The sequence below is a fragment of the Siphateles boraxobius genome, unplaced genomic scaffold (assembly GCF_051911475.1).
Source record: "Siphateles boraxobius isolate OS27281-9 unplaced genomic scaffold, OSU_SipBor_1 5, whole genome shotgun sequence".
NCBI classification, from domain to species: domain Eukaryota; kingdom Metazoa; phylum Chordata; class Actinopteri; order Cypriniformes; family Leuciscidae; genus Siphateles; species Siphateles boraxobius.
Window position 1 is genome coordinate 33,383,256 of NW_027509141.1, and position 24,302 is coordinate 33,407,557.

Consider the following 24,302-nt stretch of genomic DNA (forward strand, 5'->3'; position numbering starts at 1 on the left):
CTATAATAATAATAATAATAATAATAATAATAATAATAATAATAATAATAATAATAATAATAATAATAATAATAATAATAATAATAATGTATAGATCACAATGTGGCATACAAAAGAATAGTCTGAGTCACGTTGTTATTCAGTGGCATGGCATTGGTTTCTAACTCAAGGTTCATTAACACTTTTGACTTTGTTTTTATACCATTAAAACATCCTGCAAGTGATTATTCAGATCTAATCTCTTTTACCCAGAGATGTTGTAAATTACTTTTTTGGAATACAACCAAATCTAAAACATGACTAATTAAATTTTCTATAAATGGATATTTAATTTATTGTTGCCATATGATGTGTAAATATAAGTTTAAATTTGTAGACTGTAATTATGCATAATGGGTTTTAAACTGGAGTATTATGCAAGTATGTGAACTTTTTCTGCTAATATTTATTGCAGTATTTTTTTCTTTAAAAATATCTAAATATAATCTGACAGTTAAAGGGTAAAATAAATTAAATGTGTTCTGTACGTGAAATTTAGACACTCAAGTCACAGACGTTTTACACAGTAACAAACTCATTTTTGTTTTGTTTGAAAAGTGTATTTGTGCTATATTTCATTAAAATAAATATCACTTTGTATATATCACAATGTCCTTCTAAGTGTATAATATACACATTTTAAGTGAATATAATATTTTTGGCCAGTAAACTGACCAATAGATGGGTGATTCATATGAATCAAATGGGGACTTTTAATTTGGCAGATGAGTAGATCTGTCTGTCTGGGTTTCTCCCATCACAGCTTCATCACATTCGGACATATTTTATGACTGTTTCCCATCACTCCTGCCACTGTCATCGCCAGTTTTTCGATCCAGGATAATTATCTACCTCTTTACCGTCGCGTGGTCCACGATCTGTGTTTCAGCAGCAGGTAAACGTGAATAAAACACCATAAACACACACATCAGTCACAACAATGTTAGCACGACGGCTAGCCAATTAGCAAGTTCCAACAGTGAAAGAAAAAAGTGGATCAACTTTTGTTTAAAGACATTACAGTTCGAGCTAGTTGAGTATTTAGATGTGTAATCTTAGATATTGGTTATAATTGGTGTGTTATGGATGATATGGTGTTATTAAACTTAATAGATCAGGTCTGTAGTGCTAGCAGCTTGGCTAAATGAGCTCGAGGACTGTCCATCAAAAAGATTAAAAAACATATATATATTTTTTAAATAAAATAACCCATAAACATAACATACCTTCCAGTTGAGTCAAATTACATATATGAAGATAAATGTATGAAGTAGTTAGTCAGATGAGTTAAATTTGTTTTTGCAGTTTATTCAGGTGTGGAGATACGTGACGTGACAGATGTGCATTATAATCTCATCAATTCCTTTAACTTTTTCATAGTCTGTCAAAAATAATCTATTTATTGATCGAATAAACTGAACAGTTATTCTAAGGTTTTTAATGAACTCTTTGGTCCAGTCAGATGTTACATTGATATATGAAATGCTACATATGTTATCATAACTGATAGAATGTACATTATGCATCATAACAGGAAAGTGTAATTCGATATTTGCATTTTGTGTGTTGTTATGACGATATATATTTGTCATGATGTGAGTCGTATGTTGTTAAAAACGTGATAATAAACTAAAACAGTTACTTTTTTTTACACTATAGAAATGGATAACAGCTCGACAACTTGTCCATTTGACACACAGGTAAAACATATTTTGATTTTCTAATTTTATACCCATATATGACGTTTAATTAATATTTTTTTACATGATTTTGCTGTTGGAGTAAATGTTGTCATCTCAGTATTTCTGCATGAATATGTTTTATTAATCCCTTTTTGGATGTGTAAGTTAGCTTAAAATAGGCTTTCCTCGTTTAAAACTGTACGCAATGTATGATCATCATCATCACATTGAAAATATGTAAATACGTATCTTATTTCAGTGCTTTTACTTATTTATTTACCAATTTGATCTCTGGTAATAACGACTCCGTTACTAACGTAACCTCTGTTCCCTGAGAGAAGGGAACGAGTATTGCGTAAGTAGCTTACGCTATGGGAAAACTCCTTTTCTCGAGAATATTGAAGTCTTTATGTAAAACGCATTGCAGTCGCACAGCAGACAGCAATGAGCGAAGGAGCTCGGTCATTGGCTGTGCTGCGGCAACTTGCTCGAACCAATGACGGGGCGACTCTGAATGAGCGACCAATGAGCGCGCCTCGTGCCCGCGCGCGTCAGAGCCCGCCAAGATGGGCGTGGCCAAGAGCTATATATTGGGCGCCCCGTCATGAGAGTTCTTTAGGTTAAAACGACTGAAGCGAACTAACCAAGCACAAGCACGGCAGCTTACGCAATACTCGTTCCCTCCTCTCAGGGAACCGAGGTTACGTTAGTAACCGAGTCGTTCCCTTTCGAGAGGTCTCTCCTATTGCGTAAGTAGCTTACGCTATGGGAACACCATGCAAAACGCCGTGCGTGCTGAACTTCGCCTTATGATAGCCAGAGGCAGGTGCCTGAGCTAAAAATCAAAGTTATCATTCAACTAGCCGGCAGACTCGGGCTTTATATGTGGTAAAAAAGTAAAGAGCGGCCAGAAGGCGCTCAGTGTGACACAAGCACATACATAATCTAGATACGAACTCATAGTTCTACTAGCATCATGCTGATAGTACATTGGAATGCAATGTCGGGACCTGTAGGTTGTAAAACCTGATAAATGTGGACGATGAGGCCCTGCCTGTTGCCGCACAAATATTTTAATAACATTTTTCCTTCCGACCAAAATTTCGTTATTTCAAATGTAGCCTCGTTGCGCGTGGTAAGCGCGCTCATAATCCGCCGGAGCCACCACAACATTGCCCAACATCAAATGGCAAACGTAATGCAAGCGGAACGAAACTGCTAGTTATTATGTGGTTGACGGACCGTTTATCAGTTTGGACCAAACCAGCGCGAGCCGATCTTGATCAAGCGACACTGTTACTACACAGCGCTAATAAGAGATCAAGTAAAGGAAGAATTTGAATTTGCCACAGAGGTAATAACATTGCTGCGAGATCTAGTGAGAAATATTCACATTTCTCCGTTATTAACGGATCAAACAGCACTGACGTGGAAACCAGGAAGAAACATTGTGCCATGAATTAACTATCCAGTGTCCACAGATCAGCAACATTCAACATGGATTTACTGTAGTAACACTAACTGCAACCATGGAAGTTTGGCAGGAATAGTAGGCTATAATGCCTTCAAGTAATATTACGTTGGTTTTATTTTGACATTATGAATACAATTGCTGCCCTCAAACTAATCTGAACTAAAATAAAACTTTATTTATAACTACTACAATATTGCATTTAATTTTTTCCAAGGAGCTGTTTTGTTTTATATGCTCCTAAGAAGAGTCAATTATAGCTCCAGAATTGCTCAAAGTAAAACAAATATCAATAATACTTTATGATGTTAGTTTTCATTTAAAAAAAGATTCTAACAACATAGGGCTATTTAGATAAACAATCTGGTGAGCATGTTGTTTTAGGCTAACACACCAACAGCAAATTTCTGTTTAATAAAGCGCTCAGATATGTGAGGCCAATCCCCCGCCCCCCCCCCCCCCAACACTGTCACCTTTTTTACTCTGAGGAGTTTGCAGGTCTGGCAGTTAGGGAGATAACCTGTGCTCTGAAGGGAGTGGTGAGATCGCCATTTTGACCACAGCTTGGCTTGGAACACTTGAAGTACCGCCATTGAGTGAAGCGCTGACGCAGCTTGGCCGGCGGTGGCGTAGGCGCGACCAGCGAGAGCCGAAGTAGTGCGGCAGGGCTTCGAGGGGTGGGAAGCCTTGGCTTTCCATCCGGTGGTGGAGGGCGGGCAGAGATGATTGGCCACGGCCTCCTCGAGTCGAGGCCAGTCGGCCAGTCGTCAGATGCAGCGTCGATGGACAAAGAGTCATCTACTCCCCCGTCGTCCTCGGACGCGCCGAAAGTCACAAGGCCCACCGCTCTGCTAGAGGGGTGTGGGTTCGGCTGAGTGAACTGAACCGGCGGTGGGGAAGACAAGAGCGGCGGTGAAGCACGCGGAGACTGGCTCGGCGTGACGTCACTGAGCTCAGGTTCAGGAAGCCTCTGTGAGCTGCGCTTTTTCTTAACACGCGGCTCAAACAGAGGGGTGTCGGCGATGGGCTCGCTCGCGGCGAAAGCGGCGAAGCGAGCCCGCAGTGCGGAGAGACCCAGGTCGTCACATTCCGGGCATCCGCCCTTGCTCAAAGCAGCTTCTGTGTGGTCCCGGCCCAGGCAGCGAGCGCAGATGATGTGACGATCCCCGTCCGGAAGAAGGTCTCTGCACGACGCGCAGGAAGGCATTTTAAACAACGCCTCAGAAATTTGCTCTTTTACAAATGTCGCGGGGCGAACAGATGTAAATACTTGCGTGTAGCGTGCAGCGCGCCGGATGGCTCAGTAGGATGGCGTTCGAAGGCGGCTGAAGATGCCGACGTCCTCGTAGCAATCCCGCTGGTATGCTTTTCCACGGCGGCGAAGGCTTTCAATAATCCGGAGGATTCAGCGAAGAAGGTGTTCGCTGAAGGAGATTAAATCTAAAGAACTCTCATGACGGGGCGCCCAATATATAGCTCTTGGCCACGCCCATCTTGGCGGGCTCTGATGCGCGCGGGCGCGAGGCGCGCTCATTGGTCGCGCATTTAGAGTCGCCCCGTCATTGGTTCGAGCAAGTTGCCGCAGCACAGCCAATGACCGAGCTCCTTCGCTCATTGCTGTCTGCTGTGCAGCTGCAATGCGTTTTACATAAAGACTTCAATATTCTCGAGAAAAGGAGTTTTCCCATAGCGTAAGCTACTTACGCAATAGGAGAGACCTCTCGAAAGGGAACTAAAGTTATGAAAGGAAGTTTGTTTTAGGCTATCTCATTAGAAATGGCTGGCTAACTATTAGATGCTGTTTAGGTTGATTAAATTAAAGGTTTTGTTTTTGCTTTTCCTTATCGTTTTTACTGCGTTAATAAGAAATGTATTTTGTACACTCGTTTTCGTTCTCTTTTTGCCTGTGTATGGAGTTGATAACAAGCCTTTTAGCCTTCGGTCACATTATTAAATACGATTTTACATCAAACATGTAGTTTTGTTTATGCAAATTACGTTCTAATATATCAGGCGAATTAAAATTGTTGTTGATCGTGTAATTGAATGACGGTGATGATGTGTCATTCGTAGTGAATGACACATCATTCAGAGCAGGTGTTGTGCCGAATTTCGACCCCCTGCCAAATTATTACCCCCCTCGTTGATGTCAGTACCTGATTGCCTAATCCTAACCCCACCCTTAATTCTAACCCCTCCCCGACACCTTATTTTAAAAACAAGTTGAAATAATGTTGGCTGATGGCTTCAACAAAAGCAATTACCATCAATTAGGCTAACAATCCCATAGCTCACAGTCAGTCTGTTTTTAAAGGGTTATAAGTTATTGTTAAAAATCAGTTCCCCTTTGGATAAAATGAATGGGACTTTTGAGTTCTGTAACCTGACTGTTGCACTCCGTAAATAGACAAATAGAAGTAAACTGTTTCATGTTGATTCTCCTGAAAAGTGCAAACACTTTGACTCTGTAATGCATTCAAAACATTGTGTTTTTTTGAACATCACGACCAGCTCAACACAGCAGTGACTCAGCTAATGACCAATGACCTGTGTTTGGGGTGGGACTACCCATTTGAAAGCAATCATTAGTTGTTGTTTTTTAATCCATTTGGTGGTGTTAGTGATGCAGAAATTACACATTTTTAACTAATGTAATCTCCTGAGTAATTTTGTTCCATGTTTTACTCTATCAAACTTGGTTTAACATGGTGCACCAGTGTTATTAATGCTATTAAACATAGCTTTAATTACATTCTGTGATTGTACAAAGTGCATAAATATTTAATGAGACATGCATTGTTTCGTTTCTGATTGGCTGTCTTTTGCTTGACAACATTTAGCAATGGAATTTGGGCATAATCTAATGCTGAAAGTTATGCTAATGCTTTTAAAAAGTGTGAAATTGTGCTCTAAAAGTGGTATTAACCTTGTAAAAAATAAAAAAGTATGTTGAATGACTATTTTTCTGTTTTTATTGCAGGGCTACAGTTCAACATTTAAGCGTAAACGAACAGTGGAAGATTTCAACAAGTTCTGCACATTTGTGCTGGCATATGCTGGTTATATTCCGTATCCACAGGAGGTGAGTATTATCATGTCTTAGTGATATAACTGGCTGGAGATTGTGGTTAAAATGATACTCATTGTGCTTGTACGTTTGCTAGAAAGTTCTGTCAGTGTTGCAGGGTGAAGCGGCCTTGCATTTCCTCAAGATCGCTCAATGATCTGACACATCCGACCTCCAGAGGTTCCTATCCTTGGCAGTGGTGTGGCACTGGGTGCTTTTTCTTTTTTTTGGTGGCACAACCCCTTATGAGCTGCTTTGCTGTTGACGCTCTTGTTTGATCCACAGAAATGGTGGTGGCTCTTATGTCACGGCCGCTGAGAGACATCTCCCTCCAAAAAAACCTCAGCCCTCCCTCCCAGGGTAAGAGGGCCACTCCAGTCTCCTCATTCTCATCTCAGACCCTGTCTCTAAGTGCCATTCTTCACAACAGCAGTGTGTGTGCATCCACAAACACTTCATTTTCAGGACTTTCCTTTAATGGATCCTTCAATGGATGGAGGCTAAATCGAGGAAACTCTGTTGCAGGGAAATGCATGAGGGCCGATAATAGCTCCAAGTGTTCCAAAACCTAGTGAGCTGCCTGCTCTCTACATAGGCCGCTGCCTTCTAAGGAAGCATCCTAACTGCTCAAATAAAGTGCAATTGACACTCTCAATTGACACTTGCATGTTATTTAAAATTAAATTATGTAACAAAAATTGGGTAAAGTAGTCAGTTTTGGGTGCCAAATAGTCATTGAGTCATTGACGCGTCACTCGTATTGTTTTGAATGGGGAAAAGTGCAACGCTCAATATGGCGGAATAAGTCCTGCCTTCTAAATAAGAGCTAATCGGCGATTGGTAAATTCATCGCGTTACTGCAGCTGCCGTTAAAAGCTCCTGAGTCAGTCAGACGCGTGCTTACACGGCCGTGCGCATAAGCTTGATCCAGCCTGAAAAAAATTGTTTTCTGTCATGAGTGTTTAAAACAAAATTTATGAGACGGTTGATGTCAGATTTCATTGGTGATTTTAAATATGAAATTTAATCATAAGCTTGGCGAACAGTTTTGGAGAATTTGATGTTCCCCCATTCAAACAGATAGGAGCAGCATTTGCATTCCTGAAAGGCATTTCAAAGATGGCCGCCGAGTGAAATTACTTGTCTTAAAGGGACTTTGGATATACAGTACTCAGTTAATGATAAACATTCACTTTTAAGCAAATAAAAAGCTGCGCAGAGTCAAACTTCTTACTTTTAGGATATAAATGTTTATTGAAATAGGTGTGTAAAACCTAGTGAATTATTTGTTTTTTGGTATTTTTTTGTTGACAGTCAAACACTGACCAAATGGTACAGTTGCTTTTTTGTTTCCGAGTCATCTTCTGAGCATAGGGCATAAACTTCCAACTTTATGGTTAGCAATTGCAGATATCTAGTAGAAATACACAGTTCAGTCATGAAACTATGGATGGCGCAGGCTGGTCCTTAACTCAATCTGCTTGCAATCACATCATTCTCTATTGGGCACAGCTGATTGGTTCCTGCTGTATCAGTAGCCAGTGAGATCGCTGCTTAACCTTCAAATACTTGGTCAGCATTTGCTGTAGCAGTTGCAGTGCGCTTTCAGAAATCCTCCACCTTCCCCAGCTCCACTTGTATAAATCTGCTACGGGTCATTCATGTACACTATATTGTATAGCAGCAGCATGTCTTGCTCACAGCAGTGTTGTGAATGTATTGGCTGTAGCAAGTCCCGTACTTGCTCTGCAGCAGCAACAGTGTAGATATTTTCCGCCAAGACCAAACATATAAACATTGTCATATCCTTTACCATGCCAAACAGTAAGAGAGTTGTCATGACAGAAATAACCTACTTTAGGCTTTTGTTCTGCCATGTTGATTGAGCTTGTTGCAATGCATTCTGGGTATGCTTTCTTTGTGAAGATATCTTTGAAGCTAGCACTTTTTGGAATAGCTTTCGTGTCAACAAATGTCTGTTGTCTGAAATGATGTCTAGGTAGGCAACTCACTATGTTTTGGAACAGCTAGTGCATTCATAATGTTTTCACATCCTTTCAGCTTATAGAGTCTGTGTTTTTGGAAAGATCATTTATTCTTTATTTGCTTACTACTTGCTTTGTTTTCGCAGGCTACTCAGCACAAAGGAGACATAGCACTTCATAGCACACAAAAAATGATGGCTTTAATAACAAAGAAACAAACAGTAAATGAGGGTATAAACAAAAGTAAGTGTAGACAGACATGGACCCGTGAGAAATGCTCCAAAATAATCCACCACTGAGAATCCATGTGTTTCTGAGCTCATTAGTCGTGACTAAGAAAGCTGATTAAGGTTTGACAGCAAAATGAGGGGGAGGTTTTATTTCTCTGAACATAGGAAATTCATAAAACTGCCATTTTTGTGCCTTATTTTTACAGCGTGCAGTCATTCTTGGATTTCATTGTGTAGGCGCTTGCATTTCTGATGACCCGTAATTTATGTTTTTCTTAGGTTGGTAGCAAATAACTTTAGGAGTGACTCTACAAAAGCGTTGCTTGGCACTTTTCTTCTCTTACCCTGGTTTGAGATAGGCATTTTTCTTTTTACCAGTTGGTCTCTGTTGGCGTTCATGTAATTTTTAATGTAATTGCTTGGCTTTTAGTGCTAAAGCACTAAACTGGTTAATTGATCTAATAAAGAATTGTTGAGATTTTTACTATTACATATTCTTACATTTTAGCCTTTATCAGATCTCTCTCTCTCTCTCTCTCTCTCTCTCTCTCTCTCTCTCTCTCTCTCTCTCTCTCTCTCTCTAATGTAATATACATATATCGCACTACTCAAGCTCAGATGGCTACAAAATGTTATTAGCAATGTTTCTTCAGGCTTGAGCAAACCCTTTCTAATAAAATTTCGTAATGATGCAACTGTGAGTAGTGTGCAGGATTTATAGATTTTATATTGGACTTTCATCCAATGCACCTACAAGTGATTCAGGTGTGTGAGGCACTATATTTTCTATTTAGTCTTTATCAAACTGCAAAATGTGAATATTTCATCTCAGAGGGCTTGATTTGTAGGCAGTTTCATCTTGCGCCAGTGTGGTCTGCGTTTCTTGTCATTACGAATATTGCTCCATAACCAGCAGGATTTGTGGGTGTGGATTAGTTTCACCATAAGTCTTTGAAACATGCAGTGAAGTTATTTGGTCACTGTTTGCTCATCTTCAGACTTCAGGCCGATGTTTTCAGTGAAATTCAGTGCATTGGTGGTTAAAATAGTGTTTTCTATTGCTGTCCACAGGAGGCACACTTGAGGAACAGCTCTAGTCCTCCTAACAGCACCGGCAGCACTGCAGACAGTGACGGATGGGAGAACCAGAGGCTGGGATGTGGCCTCTCGTCTCCGGACGAGCCCCCACCCAAAAAACGCAAGAGCTTCGCTGGATTCAAGAGACCCGCGAGCGAGGATTCAGAGCCCCAGAAACGTCCAAAGTCAGCAGGTCTTCTCCTGGAGGGTCGAACGAAGGCTGACAAGGTGAAGAAGAAGAAGAAGAAGCTGAGGAAGAGTAAGGATGAGGAATTGAGAAATTTCGCTCCATTTACTACTCCTAGTGCTGAAGGTGAGATCGGCAATTTTGGATGTACCATCAAAGAAGAACCAGAAGATTACTTCAGCATCTCTGTACCCACCACTGGCATGGGTAGCGACCAGCCTACGCACACTGGCACGTGTTCAAAACCTGCCTATAGTTCACCGGGCACCGCAACGTGGAAAGAGGAGCCTGATATTGGCCGTCCATGCTGGGACGGTTTTAAAAGTTCAGGTCCAGAGTCGGAGGATGTCGAGAAACCCTCACAACCTAAAGAAGAGTCCATAGTCTTGAAAGTTGAAGGTTTTCCTGGTAAAAGGACTGTGGTCCGCCAGGGAAAACAGGTGGTGTTTAGAGATGAGGATGGATCGGGAGACGATGAGGACATCATGGTTGATTCAGGTAAGAAGGTTTCCTCTTGTTGTCTAGTTTGCCATTTTTAAAAGTAGAGGACAATCGTATATATCGTATTAAAATTGCAATCGCAATAGGTTCCTCTTGGAGTTTGGTAATGTCAAAAAAACGGTTGTGATAGCAATAATTTCCTCTTGGACTTTGGCATTGTCTAAAGTAGTTAGTAATCATATTACGGTATATATGCAATTGCGATCGCAATTATTTCCTCTTGGAGTTTGGCATTGTTCGCAATCGTTTATATTTGAATTTACTGTCTTTCTCTTTGCAGATGATGACTCTTGGGACCTAGTGACATGTTTCTGCATGAAGCCATTCGCAGGGCGGGCTATGATCGAATGCAACCAGTGCAACACCTGGATCCACCTTTCATGTGCCAAAATCCGTAAGTCCAACGTCCCAGAGACGTACATCTGCCAGAGGTGCAAAGACACAAAGTTTGACATACGCCGCTCCAATCGCTCACGAGTGGGCACTCGAAAACACCTTCTCGACTGATGCACAGAAACTCATAAAGTTGTCTTCTTAAAGAGGAGACTCAATGAGTATGGAAGAGGATCTGCGTCACGTTTTTCTGTTCCTGTTTTTAATATTTCTCACTTTCCTAAATGTTTGCGTTTGGCAATCAATACTCAGATGATGCATTAATGAGAGCAGATTTCCGCCATAAGGACGGTTGGAGTTGCGACGGTACTTGCCTGAAGGTATTACACAATCAGAGGTGTGCTGGAAAGAAGGGATTGGGGTGTCGGATTGCAACGTTTTTTTAAGAACAAAGTGGTAGTTAGAGATGCCCCTTTGTACCCATAGCTTTCAAAAGTAGGTGTATTTGTTAAAGTATGTATATTCTATGAAATAACCATAAGAAATTAGTTTCAAGGTGTTTAGACTGAGGCAAAGAGTTCTGTTTGTTGGATAATGTTGATCGAAGTTTTCGTCAGCAGTCACTGATGCTTTGGAGTGAAACATCAGAAACGGTTCATGCTACATTGTGGTATTTTTTTTCTTTTTAAAGAACATTGAAACAAACTGATGATAACAAGAGGCTGTTATTTTGATTTATGAAGCCTGATAATTTCTGCCTTTTATTGAAAAAGAAACTTTTTGTTTGCATGTTGTAATATTTGACTAAACTTGTTATTTTTTCATGTTATTCATCTATTTTTCTGCAATTAGATGTCAAATATGTTAATTTTTTAATAGCTGTTACAGGTTAGGGAAGGGATATTTTTTACTGGGTGATTCTCAGAATCTTACAAAACAAATATGTCACATTTCACCCAATTGGTACATTGGCATAATTTTTATTTTTAGGAGCATAATGTTTTTATTTATTTTTTACTTCGAATTCTAGTAATGTTTCTGGGTATTTCGCTCCCCCCCCCCCATTATTCTCAGTGGTGATTCTATTTATACTGTCGTGACTGTAAGAAAGTAACTTTCTTTATCCTTTAATTTTGTTTTCATGAAAATAGTCACACGATGCAAATTTTGTAGTGATATATTACCTGGACGTGCTCTTGTCAGGTTCTGTGAGTTTTACTTAACTGCCAAAGGGAAGAACTGTTTTTTTTTACCTGCATATGCTGAAATCCTATGGCTTTCTTAGTAGTGTTCATATTGACATTCAAAGCAGTGCTAGTATATTTGATCTACAAATCTTGGCTCATCAAAACTCGCTGGTGGATCTTGTAATAGAAGGTGCTTTTCTTGCTAACCACTGTGACCCGTCTAACCTGGTTATCAATCGATGAGTCTGGTTCATGTTCATAGGCATGCTCAGATAAAAATGTGATTGTGTCCTATTAGCTGTTAAAGTCCCATCAAAAAAAATTGTGCATTTTTTTTTTAATTTCATGTGAGTTTGATGTCATTTCAGAATGTACTGTTCTGATTGATGAGATAAACACTGCAGAGAAGATATATTATTTGGCACTTTAGTATGGATATTGGCAGAACCTTTTGGTATATGTTCATGTAAAATTTAGACAAATAACGCTGATAGTTCTTTTGAAATTGGCCTCATTCTTATTTTCTAATGAGTCAGTTGACTATCCACAGTGATATTTTTTTGGGATGCAAATTGAAACTGGATATTCTTTAAACTGTTCATTGTTTTGTGGAAAAAGGTGTCGCTTGTAAATTGAATTGCTTATGTTGGTGCTTTCTTTTTTTAACCATTTATTAAGGGTTCATGGATGATGGTTCTGTACATTTTTGTTGTATTGTAGTATGATGTTAATATTTCAGGGCTGTTTGTGCAAGAGAAGAACCGCTTAAGTTTGAGCTTGCACTGTTACGCTGAGGGAGATGAAAAGAAAGAGAGAGATGTTTCTGTGAAACTTCATGTAGACTTGTAAATAAAGAGATGAGGATTTTAATGACATTTCATTTGAGCCACATCATTATGTAGAAACTGTAATATATATTATATAAAGAAAATAACTGTAAAGGTCAGATGAAGTGTAGTTTTCATCACTTTTTATTGTTTAAACTACTCTTTAGGTCGACATTACGTGAATACATTTGTAAGATTTTGCATCGGATAGGAATGTAACACCGTTTTCTTTCAGTTTAAAAATGTGGCTTGAACAAGCCATATACATGAACATGAGATATGTTAAAAATTTCAGGAGACATGCTAGGTATGATGACAGTACTGGATAACAAACCAGAAAACATTAAAAGGCCCATTTTTAAATCGTTTCAAAACCGTAAGACTTTTGTTCATCTTCAGAAAACAAATGATGTTTTTGATGAAATCTGAGCGCTTTCTGTCCCTCAGCAACTACCACTTTGATGCTTCAAAAAGATCATAAAGAGACCGTAAAACGAATTCATATGAATTGAGTCGTTTAGTTCAAATTTTCTGAAGAGACTCGATCGCTTTATATGATTTAATTTAAGCTTTTATTGAAGATGAACAAAAGTCTTACGGGTTTGGAACGACATGAGGATGAGGAAAATGAGAGAATTAAAATTTTTGGGTGAACTATTTTTAACACTAACCCAGGATTCTGGGAAGTTAAGCCTTGTTTTCACTTCTGAATGAGAATATTATTGTTGCTACTCCAACAATAAAATGCCTTGATGTTGAAATAACTTTTTTCCCTTAGCCCAAGAGATGAAATGTGCAACTGGAATGACGGTTACAAATAAACATCTATTACAGACCCAAATTATATAGGCATCGCTCACTTATTGACAAATTGCACTAATAACAATGTAAAATTAAGAAAACTAAAACAAAAGGGGCATACAGTATTGAATTGAAACAACGAATGAACAAATGGTTCAGTGGATTAGGTACAAATGCATTCTGAACATAGTGCTTTCATATTTGTGACCTTGTTTAAAGAAACACTTGTCATCATTTACTCACCCTCAAGTTGTTTCAAACCTGTATGAATTTCTTCTGCTGAACACTGAAGATATTTTGAAGAATGTCCTACTATGGAAGTCAATGGGGTCCATCAACTGTTTGGTTACCGACATACTTCTAAATATTTTCCTTTTTGTTCAACAAAAGAAATAAATTCAAACAGGTTTGAAACAACTTGAGGGTGAGTAAATGATGACAGAATTTTCATTTTTAAGAGAACTATTCCTTTAAATCCCTCAGTGATATCATGATAAATGCCGAATGTAGCACAACATTTTCCAAAAGGCATTTTAATTTTATACTAGTTCAATCTAAGCATTTCTAATGCAGCTCAACTTTTGAAAACTGAGAAGGGGGGAAAGTTGCTTTCAAGGCAAATGTCCAGATGCAAAGACAGCATGTATTAACTCTGACTATGTACAGTAACACTGTAAGACTTCATTTAGTATCTTAAATTTGGAGAATATACAGCGTACAACTATCTTTGTATATCTAAATGGTGAATCTCACAAAAATAGTCTGGGTCATAATTCACCTATAAAAGTTTGCATAAAGACAATTATTTTTAAAGATTTCTTGCATTTATAAGATTTCTTGTAAGTCCATTTAAATCACCTCCACTAACTGTCAATATCCCACAGTAATACAAAATATATAATTTTAATAAAACTGGGCATCTTTTATTCAAATTTGAAAAATGTTCCGATTACAGTAATGCAAGCATTTATTTTTGCATTTAGAATTTGCCATCCATTTTTTGTGAGATTCACCTGTAAAAATAAATATTAATATGATGAGTAATCCAAACAACATTTCTCCCCGAGGAAAATAAAATCACGATCCTGTGGCAGCTTCTACAGTACTGATTTTGGAGGCAGTGTGAGCCTAAGATTTCCTTTTTTCATAAGCCCAGTGTACAAACATGCAAAACCGTCTGTCCAAAAACATTTCAATATCAATACCCGTTTTATTAAACAGCGGGGTCTACAGCACTTCATTACGATTTTGAATCATACTTTTCGGTTACAGGAGCTTTTATTGCTGTACTATCCAGTAGATATCATCAGATAGTGTAGTATTAACACCAACTGAGACTGATGGATGGAGTGATACGATATTTAACCTCTTTCTACCACCCGAAAACAGAGAGCTATCAAAGCAGCAGACGGGTTCAGGAGGTTCATCGGAAGTCTCACTTAAAACTCCAGATCTTACGGGGATGTTAAGATGTGTTCGACCCATTGACGATACATGTAAAGGGATTTGATAAACAGACAACACAAAGGTGATACACGGGTGACTACGTGGAATGAAGAGGAGCAGCCCTTCGGATCACTGGATGTCCGACTGTCCCTTTCTGTTCCTTTGACGTCCATTGAGTTCATCTGTCCTTTCTTCCAATGTGTGGAAGACTCCTATGTCTCTGAATTGATTCTATGAGCTGAATGAAAAGAGACTTTCTTTACACCAGCTTTGAATTAACCATCTTTTTGAAACATTCCCAGTTTGTTTGCATAGTACTCACATTGTTTAGGTATCCTAAGAGGCTCTGTGTCTCCTGACAAGACTTGGTGCATTGCACCTCGGAACTGGTACAGCAGCTTTAGGCTTTTTTCCTCTCCGACACACGGGTCATAAAACCCCGGCAAGCCAGCCTGATTAACATGAGACAGAACTAATTAATGTGAAGCACCTGGCAAGAGTTTAAGCATCTTAGCACCGGTTGATGTTTGCGTGTCTAACCTTTGATGCCTCTGTAAGAACGAGTTTAGAGTCTTTCACTAAACACTGGAGAGGGATGGTCACGTCGATGACCTCTGCTCTCTCACGTTTCTGGCTATTGTCCAATACAAATCTGCCGTACCAGGCATTTAGAATGATGAGACCTAGAGTAAAAACATGAATCACTTCAAATAATATTCACAACTATTTATTTAACAATAACGTTTCATGTTCAGTATAAGTTCAACTGTATGGACAACAATGTGTTTCCTCTCATCCCAGAGTTTGCAAAACAAAACAAAAAATTGTTTACAGTAATGTACCTACAGTAGAAAATGTAAAGCTTGTGGTAATTTTTTCGGACAAAATTTAAGCTGTTAAGTTAAAATAAAAAAATAATTAAAAATGTACATTTGAGATGATTTTTACGGGTTTCTTTTTTTTAATAAACTGCTGGTTTTTTAAAAAAATTTATGGAGATAGTACTTTCTAATGAAAGAAATACCGTACTTTAGAACTGAGCCTTACTAAAAAATATGTATTAATTAAAGAAGTTCCCATGACCTTTCTAGAAATTACTTTTGAACTCTATGTACATAAGGATTTATGAATTCAAGGTCAATTCAATTTCTGTTGAATTCATAAATCCTTATGTACATAGAGTTCAAAAGTAATTCACATGAATTGTTACATCATGTCCCCTGGTATCTTTGGACATACTGTATATTTACTGGGTTTATCAGCTTATATGCTGTCATTAGATGAGTATACATATTGGATATAATACATAAGTGTTAGTTTTGCTTATTTTTAAAATTAAAAAATGAATGGACACTATTTTCTGTGGTTATTGCCAGTATATCACAGATTCTGTCCATAGAGCTTAACTTGTATCTATCTGAATGTATATAAAAAAAAAACAATTGTATGGGCTTTCACAAACCCATTTTAGATTCCTCAGCGTCAATAATTCTCTTCACTGACTCTTGCATCAGCAAAACCTGAAAACCAAATACACAATAACACAAGAAAACAACATATCTTCCCTGATAAATGGTTGTTTGTGTTGGCATGTTGGAAATAGTCATTGTTGTGTATGTATTTATTTTACTCACAGCAGCTTCAGCCTCTTGCTTCCTGCAAGCAATTTCTGAAGCAGAATCCTCCTTCTGTTTCTCCAACTCCCTGTAAACAACCAAAGAGTCAGGGCCTTTCATCAGAGAAACTGAGGTAATGTAAAGACAGGGGTTTTGGGAAAATGGGCAGTTTAAGAGCAGTAATTATGGATAATAACTCACTGTTCCTTCTGGGCTTGTACATAAGGCATAATAATTAGCTTCTGGACAGCTAAGTAGATGGCCAGCGGGCCCACAGTGGCATAAAACACAGCGCTGGGTAAAATCTGGTCGGTCAAGTGAATCGGGAAGAGGTAGGTTTGACTGGCTCTGTTCAACCTGTAGACAGTAGAAAATGACCCGCATAAATAGACCACCCACGAGCAGCTTGAGCTTAGCTTGCTGTTCTACTGAGCTGTGCTTATTGCGGTTAAGATCAAGTCAGTGCTAACCTGATTTTAAGGGAGACGCCTTGAGGTACACCAATGCTGACGGTAGCAGCCAAAACACTGTGGCGACTGATCTTACGCTCTGCACCGTATTCAACCACGGTGCCAAAGAATCCAGTCCTGTTGGATACAAAGTCAATGAGCCATCGGGGTACACATAGGAACTTTTTACCTCTATAAAGCTAGGGCTGGGCAACACATTTAATATTTATATTAAATATGATTTTTTTCCAAAAAATGTATTTATTTAAAATGAAACACTATTGTGAACATAGCAATGTGCTTTACTATTAAGTTTCCTAAAGGTCAGAGACCGGTTACATAATAGCCTTTTATTTAAAGGGATGGTTCACTCGAAAATGTCATTAATGTCTGTTATTAATTACTCGCCCTCATCTCGTCGACTTTTGTTCATCTTCATCAACATAAATAAAAATCTTTTTGATTAAATCTGAGAGCTTTCTGTCCCTCCATTGAAAGCAACACAAATACCAATTTGACGTTTCAAAAAGTTCAAAAAGAGATTAGAATTGAGCTGTTCATTTTCTGAAGAGACAAGATCGCTTTATATGATGAAAAGATTTAATTTAGGCTTTTGTTCACATATAAACATTCAACCACCACTAAGTCAAACCACTTAAGAGATTTCATGAAACCAGGCCCAGTTTCATGCCCACTTCTTGTGTCAAAATTGTGAGCATAATACTGTTAAGAGAGAGATAATAGCATTTCTGATTTAAGTTCTTTAACCACTTATTCAATAATTTGTCCACTCAAAAGTATTTGTTGTATTTTTTATGCTTCAAAATGTATTACTTTTGTTTATTACATTGTATTGTTGCATAAAAAATTTAATTATGAAATATTGTATTCATATTCCACAATATTACAGTTTTCACTGTATCTTAGATCAAATAAATGCAGCCTTGGGGAGCAGATGAGTCTTTTTTCAAATATAAAACGTCTTACAGACAGTGAAATGTTGAATGGTAGTGTATATAGAAATCTCAATTGAAAGCCATAGGTAAAACACATACTTGATGGAACCTTTGACCTTGGTCTGGTCTTCATCCTGGAATTTGTACTGATAACTCATCATCAGGTAGGAATGAGGAACGCCCAGCTGAGGTACAGGAATAAGAACAGATGAATTGCATTCTTAATGCATTGACTTTGTTTTGAATGGAACAGATTGCCATCGTCAATGTACCCCTGTGAGGGCTTCACCTGCAGGGCCAGGGTGAAGTGGCTTGTTTTAGTGTCCCTGACGATGCTGGTGGTCATGGCAGACTGGCTTCCCCAGCGCCACTGCAGGTAGCCCATAGTGTTCTGGTCTAAGTGGCGGGCCAGCATTGTAGAGGCACTGGGCCGTACGCCACGTGAGGAGAACTGCAATCCCCATTGGGCAGTCACAAAGCTACGTGACACAAAATTCATGAGATTCTCCGAAATTAGAAACACAAATCAGACTTCAATCATACACAGACGGACACCTACCATCGTGCAGTTACGTTACGGAACACTTTCATCCCAAATAAAGGTCCTCTAATGTCCCCTGCACCAAACTCCATCTTAAGACAGACACACATTAGAACATCAGAACCAGACCAGCACAAAACCTGGAGGTGTGTTGGTAAGAGTTTTACCTCTCCCCAGCCCCGTGCTGAGGTCACACGCCGCACACAAAGGTTTATATTTCCTCCCCCATTGCCATTATGCGTAGACAGAGATCCAGAGAGGACAGCGGTATCTGAAGTGGTCAGGGGCGCCTGTCAAACATGATCCTGCATGACTATAGAGCACAAGGGAGATGGGGACATCATAATATGCACAATTGTCCATGCTGACCTCAATGGATTGGGATATGTGCATCCTGTTGATCTCAATATGGGGAAAACCTCCTCCTGGTACATCCTCAAAGTCCTCCTCATATCGGTCGAAGAGGTCTGTTGCATCTATGCCAACACTTATTGTCCCCTGAATGAAAACAGACTAATGATGAGTAAACCCTGAGTAAATCTAGATGAATTCTGCAGAGATTTTAAATAAAATTTAAGACCTGCACAAATAAAATGAATACAGGTCATCCATATAAAAAAAAACAATAGTGATGATTTAAGTTTGCATCACCCTGGTTCCCTCTACAAAAAAACAATAACATTTTTCTATTGGCTCCTGGATCATTGCCGAAAAAAAGCTCTGTGCCCAACAACAGTTTAAGATTCTTACATGCTTTGTTCATCATGATAATCTTCATAAGTGAACACAACTTTTATGATTTTGAAGCCTAAATGCTATTGGCAGAAGTAAAAAGCTAAATGTAGGCTACAATTGAACAACCTTTTTCAGTCATTTTTAAAACAAATATTTTCTTTGAAAGTTTGAGTCAGAATAGTTTGCATGATGTGATTATAAACACAATGAGGCTGTGAAAGTGGAATAGTATGTAGATGAGTTTACTGTTATTTTTAAAGACCTATGGGTGCCCTGAGTTTAATAAATAACAAAGAGCAAAGAAGTCAAATAAATATCAAGCAAGAAAGCCGTCCTCAAATATCTGTTCCTCAACAATCAAGCAAAGATTTGACTGATATTATCTGGCTTCAAATTTTAGAAGAAACAAACAAACTGGCAAATTGGATCTTTTAAATTACATCAGTTGGAGCACAACAAAACTGGAAGGTTCGGTTAAATAAAACTGTATTTTGGGAAATAAAAACCATCACTATCTCCCCCTGTCATTCTGGTCTGTACTGTCCACCTTAGGGTTTGTTCTCTGCTGGAGTCTCCTCTCGTCTCTCTCCTTCTGCAAACGTTCATATTCCTCCCTGATCTCTGCAGGGGTTCTCTTCCTCTCCACCACCTAAAGACATTGGGGATCAAGCAAGCAGATCATTAACATCACATGCATCACAGTAACACAAATTAGTACAAATATTTGTAATAAAAAAAAAAAAACTGTCAATTTGGAAAACAAAACTAACCTCCCAACCTTCCACCTCCAGGCCTTTCTTCCCAAATATGTCATATATGGCTCGAGATTGTGGGTCACTGAGGACTATGCAGAGGTCAAATAATGAAATTCAAATAAAAATGTCAATTAATAATTTCATTATTTTGACTACACTTGTAGTTTTATAAGTTTTACAAATTTTTACAAATATGACTCTATGTGTATTCAGTGGTTTAATTCTTTAAGTCACAACCATTTTATTTGAAGATTACATACTTTATTACAATTATTAACCCTCATGTTATTCTAAATATGGATGGCTTTGTGGTCACTATGAACTTTCATTGTATGTAAAAAATGTTTAACCCTGTAATGTCTGACAAATGAAGTAATAGTCAGATTTTTTTTTTTGAAGTTTATTTAAACTTTAGACAAAATCTAAAAAAAAGTTTTATGTTTAGTATCATAGTTGATGCATCACACTGTTATAGCTCACATTTGATATAGAAGAATATGGACCTGCATATAAGCAAAAATATGTAATTTAGTGCAGATGTTCTTATTTATATGTTCAAAAAGTAAGATCTCTCAATAAAATGTCTTATTAAGAGTATGTTAAATGCTTAATTTTATTATCAAATCTCTGTAGTTTTAATTGCGAGGGCAAAACATATAATGCAATGCATTACAAGGATGATTGAGACAAATACACGTTCGTCAAAAGCCTGATGTATAAAATTTCATACTTGCATTTTAGCATGATTTTTCTAATAAATTATGTATAGATAATCAAGTAAACATAAGTTGCTTCAGCCCAGTTAATGTTCATCTTGAATAAAAGTTATTCTTACATTTACTTTATATTTTTTTGTTTTTAAAGATTTCACAGCAATTGGACATTTAGGGGGCCATTCTTACAATTATACTAAAAGTAATTTTAAGTAAAAAGTATGAACTATTAATCAGATGGAAGAAGGTATGCAGTAAATTGTATACAACAGTTTTTTCAGCAAAGTTTTGAACACGTTGATCATAGTTTAGAGGCCTTAAAGTAACACTTTTCAACCTTCATAATATATTTCCAAGTCTCTTGTGATGGTACATCGACTTACAATAGGTTGAATGACACGTCTGCCATAGCCTGACGGGGTCTGTAGCGTTTTTAATCGTACTTTTAAACTTCGGGTTTGGGGTAGTAATTCGCGAACAAAGAGAACTACAAAACTCGACTGCTTTACGGCATATACGTCACTTCCACCACCATCCCCACTGCCTTAAATTCGCAGGGCTGTCAAGTGTCACGTATTGAGCGTGACAGTCACTCATTTCGGTCTTTTGTCACGCTCTCCCGCCACACATATTATTTCTCACACCGAAAAACTATTTGTAATATATTTAATATGCCGCAGCGCCCAAAACTCTGGCCGCGCCGCTCTCACTGTGGAACAGGCATGAATTCAAGCGTGTCTCCTCTGGTGTTGTTCATCTGGTGTCGTTAGCCAATCAGAAAATAGCACTATTGTATCTGGGTAACATTTAACGCAACAACCAATGACACCCCGTAGTCTGGGGTGTTTTTTTTGTCTGCCTGACTATGTTACGGAAGCTATCTTATCCTCTGTTTATCTTCATGAATCAGGTAATGATTATTTGTCTTGCCTCAAGCTATAATGCAAATCGATTTGTAAAATTTGCAGATTTATTTATGGTAGCTTGATATTATAATATTGACGATATATGGTTATTATCTACCACTCAAACATTGCATTGAAGTATCATATAGATTGAGTATAACGGTAACCAATAGACTAGGCTACTATAATGACACTGGCTTGTAAACGGGATCATCGCGATCATTTGTCGTTAGAAAAAAAATAAAACCCATGAAATTATATTCATATGACATGCTGAAATATATGCCACTGTACCTGGGATGAAGACATTTCACACGCGACGCAAACAGAACACCTGCATGTGACCTCCGCCTACAGTGTTCAGGGCTATCATGGTTGTCAACAAATGCACGATGACAGAGTTTACAACAGTAGTAGAGGACAATACTGTTTCCCAACTGTAGGGGGACCCCGAGAGCAAAAGTTACCTGGTGTTACTTTAAATATTAATTTATCAAATATGATACAATAGGCTTTATAGGGTTAATCTGTCCCTTTTGTGTTTAAAAAACAAAACTAGCAGCATACAATAAAATTACATGTGGGTGCGGAAAATAACGACGGAACTTCCATGTTTGGATGAACCTGTGAACTAAAAACTGTCATACTTATTAGTCCTGGGGACAGTTATAATAATTACCCTCATATGCCTGGTGTACATCTGTGAATAGTTGTTCTGCCTGCCTCTTTAGCTCGGGGTCTCTGTGCTTGTCAGGGTGGTATAGCATACACATTCGCCTGTACGACGCCTTCAACTCATCTTGAGTAGCCTGTGAATGTAAAATAGACAAAAAGTAGATGAAAGACAGACATATTGAAGGATGGGATATTATTAAGCAGCGTCAGCAGCTGATATTCAATATTGATAGGCCCCGGACAGATCAACTATTTGGATACCGATATGCAGCATAACAAAAATAATAATAATATAGGTTTGGAACAACCTGAGGGTGAGGAAATTATAACAGAATTTACATTTTTGGGTGAACTATCCCTTTAAATTCATTGGTTTGGCCACACCTTGGTAACAGGCTTTTGATTGGTTATGCTGCCCAGGTAAGACTGCGTGTTGCCGCGCTTTTGCTTTCAAACGCAAACGCAAACATTTCCGTTACATCCACAGAGTTTGGAGGGAGGCAATATTACAGGCAGCTCCTTGGGAATAGCAGTCGAGCACAAGAGCGAGCAGAAGTTATTATTAATTATTATTATGGTAGGTATAATAATAAGTAATTATACATTACAAGGTTTGACTTAGCCTATTTCTTAGTGGATTATTTATGAAGTGTGATGTTTTTAAGCGCTATTAGTAACGTTAAGTGAATGGGCTTTTCTGAGATAAGCTCAAGTCATGCGCCAAGCGCCATTTACATAAGTGGCACGTACAGTATGCGAAATATTAATAAACATCACCTTAATGGCTGACATAGCAATCTGACTGCTGACAGATGCTGCTAGAAAGGTGTCCAAGCATGAAACGTCAGATCAATGAGTAACGTTACAAGCCCTATGCAACCGGCATATTATAGTAGCAGCTATACGATGACAGCTGTATGAATATCCCTATATATGTCACCTATATAAGAGTCACTCCCCGCGTCATTGTGTGCAGAGCTTAACCACGGAGATGACTCTTAAAAATCCACTTCCTTACCTCTCTCCTGACATTGAGCAGAGAATAATAATCTTCGTTATCTACTTCCAATTCTATTTCCAAGGCAGCCGCCATGTTCCCAGTGTCCCAAACCCCCCTCCACCAAATCCTATTACGGTGAAGGCTTTTCTCATGAATATTAATTACGCAATGTTGACGTTCGAGCCTGTAGGTTGATCTGATTTGTTGAAAGACTGACGTTTGAAGGTTAGGGGGGTGTGAGCTGGAGAATACTGCTTTAGCCAAGACTTGACTCCTGAATACTAGTTATGTTGTGTGTAATGACGCTTTTAGGTCTAGGAGCTAGCAGAGCCATGCGAGGTAAAGGCAGTACTACGAAATGAATATTAATGAGCTAAGCCTTTGCCATAGTAAATCTGCCTATTCGCTTACGGCTGAAGCTCAGGATTCATTTGTTCTTCTGCCACCATGTGTTCTGGAGAAGAGTCCTTTAAAATTTAAATCTGCTATTAGACAGATATCAGGGTGAAAATTTCCAAACCTTTTATTTAGCTAATTAAGTAAAATAGTTGGATTAATGATATGGATACATCTTATTATTAGTATAATTAATAAATAAACATTTTATTATTTTTATTATTATTGATAAAAATATTATTAATAATAATAATAATAATAACGAATACATAGTTAGTTAGTTAGTTTACGTACACGATGTCCATAAACAATGCTAATCAGTTTTAGAGGAGTTTTTTATAATTTTATTTTAGGTCTGGTCATTTTAAATGATTGTGGCATGCGACAATATTTCTAATATATGTAATTTCTCAATATGGTAATAATATTGACTCCATAGATAATTATTTTAAAACAATTAGTAAAATGCTTAGGTTTTAGAAGGAGAAGGCTTTATGATGTCATCGTCCCAAAATTACCGCGATGTATCATTTTCTTAATTTTATGATTCTGTTGTTCAAATACATTGGCAGTAATCACTACATGCTGCGTTGTTGTGCGTAAACATTCTTGATTTGGCGTCAGTTGGGGAAACGGCAGACGGACTGTTTGTGGTCGATGAGTGGAGCTGTTCTTTCAGCACCATCTCCTTCAGCACCCACGAGTGGACAGCGCTCAAGAACTCACGA

General features: G+C 38.2%; 2 protein-coding genes across 3 annotated transcripts; one reads left to right on the forward strand and one right to left on the reverse strand.

Moving 5' to 3' along the window:
* Positions 1-745: 745 nt before the first annotated feature.
* phf13 (PHD finger protein 13) lies at positions 746-12,634 on the forward strand. Its single transcript, XM_077204097.1, has 5 exons — positions 746-934; positions 1,699-1,739; positions 6,173-6,274; positions 9,546-10,236; positions 10,520-12,634. Exons 2-5 carry the CDS (start codon positions 1,701-1,703, stop codon positions 10,744-10,746), a joined length of 1,059 nt encoding a protein of 352 aa, XP_077060212.1. The 5' UTR covers positions 746-934; positions 1,699-1,700; the 3' UTR covers positions 10,747-12,634.
* Positions 12,635-12,712: 78 nt separating this feature from the next.
* dnajc11b (DnaJ (Hsp40) homolog, subfamily C, member 11b) lies at positions 12,713-23,303 on the reverse strand. Of its 2 annotated transcripts, XR_013194936.1 has the most exons (17): positions 23,197-23,299; positions 22,183-22,312; positions 19,901-19,974; positions 19,678-19,779; positions 18,765-18,893; positions 18,563-18,685; positions 18,414-18,487; positions 18,144-18,333; positions 17,954-18,039; positions 16,920-17,036; positions 16,651-16,806; positions 16,468-16,537; positions 16,296-16,353; positions 15,374-15,516; positions 15,156-15,285; positions 14,166-15,071; positions 12,713-13,631 (listed from the first exon to the last, which is right to left on the reverse strand). XR_013194936.1 is itself a non-coding variant. In XM_077204085.1 (16 exons), exons 1-16 carry the CDS (start codon positions 23,269-23,271, stop codon positions 15,046-15,048), a joined length of 1,683 nt encoding a protein of 560 aa, XP_077060200.1. In that variant the 5' UTR covers positions 23,272-23,303; the 3' UTR covers positions 12,713-15,045. The 2 variants fall into 2 exon arrangements, 1 of the variants encoding a protein (XP_077060200.1); XM_077204085.1 differs by having other exon boundaries at positions 12,713-15,071; positions 23,197-23,303.
* Between the last annotated feature and the right edge of the window lie 999 nt (positions 23,304-24,302).